The 8,648-nt window shown below is 41.8% G+C and overlaps 1 protein-coding gene across 1 annotated transcript; it reads left to right on the plus strand.

Annotated features, from left to right (window-relative positions):
• Positions 1-6,987: 6,987 nt before the first annotated feature.
• LOC311049520 (potassium voltage-gated channel subfamily A member 3-like) lies at positions 6,988-8,436 on the plus strand (the record flags this gene model as incomplete). The annotated part of the gene is made up of 1 exon (XM_084063128.1): positions 6,988-8,436. The coding sequence occupies one exon, from the start codon at positions 6,988-6,990 to the stop codon at positions 8,434-8,436; it is 1,449 nt and encodes a 482-aa protein (XP_083919254.1).
• Between the last annotated feature and the right edge of the window lie 212 nt (positions 8,437-8,648).

The following is an 8,648-nucleotide window of genomic DNA, read 5'->3' on the forward strand; positions in this document are numbered from 1 at the left end:
GCACCATGAATGTCTAATGATTCTGTACTAGCAGGGATTACACAGCCAATAATTGATTGATGGACCCCGGCCTCTCTCTCTCTCTCTCTCTCTCTCTCTCTCTCACCCTACACTCTCTGCCTGTATTGATCTGGCAGTGTGTGCCTGTGAGGGAAGCTTAGCAGACAGAAATAAAGGACTTGCTCCTCATCTGTCAGAGGCACCAGAATGATGACACTTTTGATGGAAACATTGATCATCTCTCCTTTATACAGATATGTTTCTGGATTGGTGAAGAATAAGAATGTAGATGTGCAGAGGGGGCATATTATATCAAAGTGTGTGTGTGTGTGTGTGTGTGTGTGTGTGTGTGTGTGTGTGTGTGTGTGTGTGTGTGTGTGTGTGTGTGTGTGTGTGTGTGTGTGTGTGTCTCTTTTCTTTTCGCTTACGATTTTTCTAACCCATTTTTTCACCCAGTGCCAATTGCCTAAGCTGTAATCCTGGGCGCTACTCTCCCTATGCCAGCCTGGGGAGAGCCCCGAACTGAGCTCATGCGCTTCCTTCAATGCATGACGGTGCGTTTTAACAGCGGGCGATACTGGGCGATATCGTCCAAAAAGATAAAGAAAATCCATCTTTCATCGCCCCCCCGCCCACTTCGCCCGATCGCCGGCTCTCATAGACTTTCATTATATTTTTGGGCGATGTTGCCCAGTATTGCCCGCTGTTAAAACGCACCGTGAGGAGTGAGCAGGCCACTTCTTATCACCTGACAGGGGGGAGTTTCCCCGGTAGGACGTAGCGAGTGGAAGGAACACGTTGTTCCTTTCCCCTCCATCAGTAGTGGAGGCAGTATAGAGACCAGGATTAATGCATGTTTTTTGTGAGGGTACCTACCCCTTCTTTTCCCTTTATGAAAACAACAGAAAGCGAAAATGGTTGCACAAAAACTTGCACAAAAACTAATTCCACCCACTTCTTTACACCTGTAAACCTGTGAAGTTGATTGTGAATATGTTTCACATTTCTTTTAATTCATATTCTCAGATCTACCATCCCGCCATCCCTCCATATTTGGGTAAGACTAACATAGGCAATATGACATCATCAATATGACGTCAGAGTTCACCGGGAAGCCATGCCGTTATTAGACCCTGTCTATTTTTTATTCTTTTTAGCGGCGCTAGCCGCTCTATACCTGACTTTGTCCGTGTGCGTCAACGTTCTGATTGGTCAGGTGCGTCAACAAAGTGATTGGTCAAGCTTCACGTGACACATGGCTATAAACACATTATAAACACATATCGATGACAAAATGTATCAAAGGCGCTGCTACCTTCACACAGGGTGTGATTTTTACTGTATCAAGTGATAAAAAGAAAAAGTATCTATCTTTAGTTCCTTTCAGCTCCAGAGGTTTGAATATAGAATGAATCCATCCAAGAGAATGTTGATCTCTAGGCAGGCAATACAGTGGCGTTTGCATGGAGAAAATGCATTGAAAGACCTTGTGGAATAAAAGTCCATTAAGTATTCATGAACATATGTGAGACAGGGCATGGACATGTGTAGGAAAGGTCAATATACGCACACATTCCTGGAGTAGTGTAGACAGGGAGGATAAATCACCTGTAGTGCTTCAGTGGGACCACAGCAGTTCAAATAATGGTCTTGATTTGCAGGCTGACATCTTGGCTCTTACATTGACAGCATTCACCAGGGAATAGTGCCATAAAAAGGTGCTTGGTGTCTATCCATCACTCTCTCTCTCTCTCTCTCTCTCTCTCTCTCTCTCTCTCTCTCTCTCTCTCTCTCTCTCTCTCTCTCTCTCTCTCTCTCTCTCTCTCTCTCTCTCTCTCTCTCTGCCTCTCTCCCAACTTGTCTTCTTTCAAGCCTCAAACACACAAAACCAAACCAACACACAACACACACACACACACACACACACACACACACACACACACACACACACACACACACACACACACACACACACACACACACACACACACACACACACACACACACACACACACACACACACACACAAACACACACACACACACACACACACACACACACACACACACACAGGCCAACAAAATCAGGAAAGCTCATGCGCAGAAGCATCCTCTCGCAAAACACAAACGGTTCTTGATTTTCGTACAATGAATTGCTATTACTTCTGCTCCATTCATTCTTCCTTCATGAGTTTTGATGTATCTTTGACAGACAGTCAAAGATACATCAAAACTCATGAAGGCAATTCAAAACTTAATTTAAAATCTGGGATCAGCTCACGTGATCCAGTCCCTCTGTGTTTACAAGCATGAGCGGTATTTATACGAAGGCCTCAGGGAAATCATGGATTTTAAATTACGTTTATGTCCAGCTAAATGCATTTACCTGAAGAACGAGTGGGATGAAACAAAGGCTAAAGACATAAGGATACACAGACAGAGAGAGACTGAGAGAGACTGAGAGAGAGAGAGAGAGAGAGAGAGAGAGAGAGAGAGAGAGAGAGAGAGAGAGAGAAGAGAGAGAGAATTGGAGATTGATAAAGCCAAGGAGAGAGACATGGGAGACAGACAGAGACAGTGAAAGTGTGGAGAGGCTTAATAGACAAAATGTATTTAACAGGCTCATTTGGTTTACTTTAGATATGAAAGTATTAACCTAAATATTTGGCACACATTATTGAGAGGCAATTAATTAGTGGTGGTAAAAGTACTCAAATGTTTTACTTATAAGTAAAAGTATCAATATTGCAATGTGGAAATACTCTACAAGTACAAGAAAAGGTCTGGTATTCAGAATGTACTTGAGTAAAAGTACACATTATGCAGAATGTCCCATTTCAAGTTTTCAAAATGTATATTGGCTATTTTCAAATAGCCAAATATAGCCAATATATAGAACTTAAGTGGTTAATGTATGTTTAGTAATACAAATCTAAATCTAAAAAGTAACTAGTGACTAAAGTTTTCTAATAATTGTAGTGGAGTAAATGTACAATATTTTTCTCAGAGATGTAGTGGAGTAGAAGTAAAAGTATTGAAAATTGGATATACTTCACTAAAGTAAAAAATACCCGCAAATTGTACTTAAGTACAGTACTTGAGTAAATGCACTTAGTTACTTTACACCGCTGCAATTAATGTCAGTTTGTATAGATATGAGCTACATTTTCTTCTCTAATTGTGTTGGTGACTGCACTTAATCTAATCCATGTCTATGAGACATAAGCCTTGTAGGCTTATTGTACAAAATCTTCCAAATTAAACCATTTTATCTGGTATTTTAAGGCAGATTTTTGCGATTTTTTTTTTTACATTACTCCTACAGATTTTGTGCAAACATCATGCAAATCTGTACCCAGTATCTCTATAGTCATTAAACCAAACGGGTCTGTCGGATTTTTTATATTCCATCCTGATTGGCTAAGATTGGCTTCCAAAGTTTGCAGGAGTAGTCCGTTTTAAACAAAATGCCTCAAATCATGAACACAGCATGCGATTGCCGTGAAACTTTGCACGCACATTGCCACTAGGCCAAGGAAGAAATGTTACCCTATAAATGTTTTAAAACGTTCTTATGATGGCACTATAACAGGCCGATTCGCGCTTTTACCTATAACTGGACCGATCGGCGAGAAACTTTGTACAAATACTCCCTGGAGGCCAATCAGCCTTTTATAGCGCCACCAGGAGGATGATTTTTGGCAAAACACATTTCTTGATATTACTCCTAGAGATTTTGTCCAAACATCACGCAAATCGGTACACATTATCTTTATAGTCATGTGATCAACTCGGATCTTTCCGATTTTTCATAATCCATCCTGATTGGGTAAGATTGCCATCTAAAGTTTGCAGGATTGGCTTGTTTTTAACAAAATGCCTCAAATCCTAAACGCAGCGTCCGATTGCCGTGAAACTTTGCACACACATTCCCACTAGGCCGAGGAAGACATGCCACGCTTTTCACATAATCCTGTTATAGTGCCACCAGGAGGCCGATTTTTGTTAAACATTTTTTAAAATATTATTATAACAACTACATTGGGGAGAAAAATAGGCAACAATAATTGGCTAATCTAAATCTTAATAAATACATAAAAAGGTTCTGCATACAAATTCATACATATGTAAATGTATGGGTGCCATGCAATGTGCACAGCCATGCAAAGTCTTGTTGTGCTAACAGGTGGTAATAATTACTGATCATGTGACAACAGAAGTCATGAAACTCCACTATCAAGTTTCACATCAAATGTTATATAATTGAAAATGCCAATAAATATATTGTTTTAAAAAAAAATTGATTGTCAGCACATTATCTCTACACATCTATCTTTAATCATTTACATGTATACTTCCGTCCATTATAAAAACATAAATACAACTATTAATGAGGTAACCATAACCAATAGAAGATTGATGACAACAAATATATACAATGTCTGCACTTCTAGTCACATAAACACTAACATATTTTGTATCTTCTTGTGATTCCTTATATAGAGAGAGATTGTGCACTTTAGATCTTCCCTAGCATTGACCTCTTTCCTTACCCAATATAAGGTATTAGAATGACAAAAAGTAGGGCTGCGTTGTTGTGGCCGCACCTGTGAAAGTGATACTTAAGGTGTAGTAGTGGGTTAAGTGAAATCACTTTGGCCACGATGTTTGTTATTGTCGCCTTGTGTGTTTGACACAATAAAATACTATAATTTTAAATCTTATTTTGTGTGATATGTGTTGCTACATGTGACTGGTGCAGAAATTGCATTTGTTGTCGTCAAGCTTCTCTTGGTTTACTCATTAATTACTTTTAATAGTTGATTAAAGTATGGAATTATTAAAGATAGAGTTCTAGAGCAATGTAATGTGCCAACAGTTTTTAAGTGAAACTTGATAAGTGTTTTTTTTTTTCTTTGTTAGTTATCACCATGATTCATTTTAACTTTTATGGGACATAACAAAACACAGACAGGATTGAACGTGACCAAGAAAAACAACAACAGCAACCACAACTACGAAAAGGAAAACAAAACAAAAACAAACAAAAAGAAAGTAGATTAATAAATAACCTAAATGCAATGGGGAGATCAAGTTTACATCAGAGTATCTGAGGTGCTCACCTCAGAGAAGGAGTATTTCTTTAGGATCAGTCTGGGTCAAGGGATGTGAAATTTGATGACTTCTGTTGTCACATGATCTGTAATTAGAAAGAGCTTTTTACCCCCTAGGCCCAGATCTTTGGACTGCCAGGTCAACTGACAGGTCAACGATCTTTAACGTTTTCGGTTGCATCATCTGTTTATTTATTTATTTATCTACTTTGTTTTTGTGACAGTGTGGTCTGGTACGGCATTTGTTTGTGCCCACATCCAGTGTTCCACTTTCCCAGTGGCTTTATACATTTACTAGACAGATCAATGTCTCTATTGACAGGTCCCACTTTAACCCCTCTCTCTTCATAGATAATGTGACCAACTCCCAGAGCATTAGGATCAGAACATGCCTGCAACATATCCACCATCATACTTGCGCTATACTTTCTTTGTACTTTAGTCTGTATTACAGTAACCTTACAGGATACATTCAGTTACAGTTAATGTAAGGGACAACAGAAGAATGTTTGTGCACATAAAGTAAATCCTTCTAGGCAGGTGCTAGCTGGACCCATCAATACAACTATATTGAAAGGAGAAAATGAAAGTCTGCACCCTGTAGCTCCCCTTTGTAGATTTTAATCAAGCACCAGAAAAGTGTGTCTGCTTGAAACGTCACTAGTGGAGTAAAATGGAACTACAGTGTGCAGATCTTTATTTTCATTATAAAGTTATTGTAAACACCTCTTTTTTCCCTTCCTAAGCTTCCTAAGACAGCAACATCTTAGTGTAAATAAGGTGTCTTGTTCTCCAAATGCCTCAAAAACATAACTACGATTTTAATATGGACACATATTTTGCATTGTGTTGTGGTAATGTGGGCAACGTTTTAACAAGAGCATATTGATGTACCAGTGGTCACAATAATGCATGCGTGTTTTCAGCACTATGGACAGCTCCAGCCATACTTTCTAGTGTTGGTGGTGATGTGGTTTATATTGAAGTGGAGAAGTTAGGAGAAAAAAAGCTATCAAACATGATTATTATGAAATATAGAACTTTTTTCTTCTTTTGTGTTTTTTGTTTTTGTTTACCATTTTATTGCATAGGGTGTTGTTGAGTGTCAGTGTTTTATAATAGTGTAGGCTATTTGATTTATGAGTTTATTCTTTTTACAGGGACAGGGCACGTTAATCAAACGTTGAACATTTTTTACAGTAGCCTAATAGTCAACTGGCTATTGTTCAACTGCTGTTCATGTGTGAGATAAATAGAAAAACAAAAAAACCCGTCTAATTATAAGAAGAAGCCATAATTATGTGTGTGTGTGTGTGTGTGTGTGTGGGGGGGGGGGGGGGCAAGGCACAGCCACATCAAACAGGTGTGAATGAATACACGTGGCGTAATGTTTTCATTAAGCGTGTTGTTTTCATCACACATGCAGTGAACAAGGCGTGAGCTTGTGCGCCCCCCCGGATCCATTCATTTTCCGATTGGGTGGGTGGTAGACGTATGTCAGACATGCGCGCCGTGGGCGGGTATCGATGTGTTTGTAAAGAAAAAAAAAATAAGTGAACAAAATAAACGTGCGCTTTGTGGGTCTGCAACCCTTCGCTGTGGATACGCGCACAATAACCAGGCTACATGAGAAGTTGAGCTGAGGAGATGGAAGCATCGCTTGCGCGTCGGCTTTAGCTCTCCAAAGCTGCAGGCTTCGGCTGGGAACGGCACGGCACGGCGCACTGACTCTCTCCTCAGTCCTGACCACCTGTATGGAGGATGATGACCACCACCACCTCAGTCTCAGAGAGTCACCTTCGTTCGCCAGGATTAGGAATGGGGACAACAACACCGAACGCCAAGACTATGCCGAGGTGAAGAAGGGCGTCATGATGACAGTCGACAACATGTTTGAGGAGTCTACCGTGCTCTCGTCTCACCTGTCGATGGATCGATATGAACGCAGCGGTCATCACGGATCATCATACTACGAACGGGTGGTCGTCAACATCTCTGGCTTACGTTTTGAAACTCAACTGAAAACTTTATCCCAGTTCCCACACACACTTTTGGGAGATCCCAGGAAAAGGATGCGTTACTTCGACCCGCTGAGGAACGAGTACTTCTTTGACCGAAACCGGCCCAGCTTCGATGCCATTCTCTACTACTACCAGTCCGGGGGTCGTATCCGGAGACCCGTCAACGTCCCCATTGACATCTTCTCCGAGGAGATACGGTTTTATCAGCTCGGAGAGGAAGCGATGGAGAAATTCAGAGACGATGAAGGCTTCATCAAGGATGAGGAACGCATACTGCCCAATAAAGAATTCCAAAAGCAGGTTTGGTTATTGTTTGAATATCCAGAGAGCTCTGGGGCAGCCAGGGGGATTGCCATAGTGTCGGTGCTTGTCATTCTAATCTCAATTGTGGTATTCTGTTTGGAGACTTTGCCAGAATTTAGGGATGAGCACGTCGCTGTGCCACCCGGGGTCAATGGCACGACACCTGATCGCCCAAACCCATTCACAGACCCCTTTTTTGTGATAGAGACACTGTGCATAATCTGGTTCTCTTTTGAGTTACTGGTCAGATTTTTTGCGTGCCCGAGTAAGACGACGTTCTCAAAAAACATCATGAACATTATTGATATTGTTGCCATAATTCCCTACTTCATCACATTGGGAACGGAGCTAGCCGATACGCAAAATAATGGTGGGCAACAGGCCATGTCCCTCGCCATCCTCAGGGTGATACGACTCGTGAGGGTCTTTCGCATCTTCAAGCTCTCCAGACACTCCAAGGGCCTTCAGATCTTAGGTCAGACCCTCAAGGCCAGCATGAGGGAACTGGGCCTGCTGATCTTTTTCCTTTTCATTGGAGTCATCCTGTTCTCGAGCGCAGTTTACTTCGCAGAAGCGGACGACCCCACGTCGAGTTTCACCAGCATCCCAGACGCGTTCTGGTGGGCCGTGGTCACCATGACCACGGTGGGATACGGAGACATGCACCCGATCACTATCGGTGGGAAGATCGTGGGGTCCCTGTGCGCGATAGCGGGCGTGCTGACGATTGCCTTGCCCGTGCCCGTGATTGTCTCCAATTTCAATTACTTTTACCACAGGGAGACGGACGGAGAGGAGAGCGCACAGTATTCACATGTAAGCAGCTGTGAGGAGGATGAACATCTCCCGCCGGACGAGCTGAGAAGGACTTGCAGCACGCCGTCCCTGATGGGCAAGGCAGAATACATGGTCATAGAGGAGGCGTTCAAAGAGCCAAACTTCACCCACGAAAACAACCAAAACTGTGTGAACATCACAAAGATTTTCACGGATGTGTAAATGTGTCCTCTATTGTTGTTTATGGAGCACGAAGGGAATATATTATGACAGCCTGTCATAAAGGGGTCTTCGACAACAGGACAATCGGGGGTCCGGGATCCCTAGGGGGTCCTCAGAGTTACTGGGGGGCCGCCAAATTATTTGCGTGATTGGATATTTGTTTTTTACATTAACCACTTATTCTGAAGAGAACTTGAGCCAAAAATAGCAGA

The sequence above is a fragment of the Gymnoscopelus microlampas genome, assembly GCF_963454915.1.
Source record: "Gymnoscopelus microlampas genome assembly, chromosome: 7".
Lineage (NCBI taxonomy): Eukaryota > Metazoa > Chordata > Actinopteri > Myctophiformes > Myctophidae > Gymnoscopelus > Gymnoscopelus microlampas.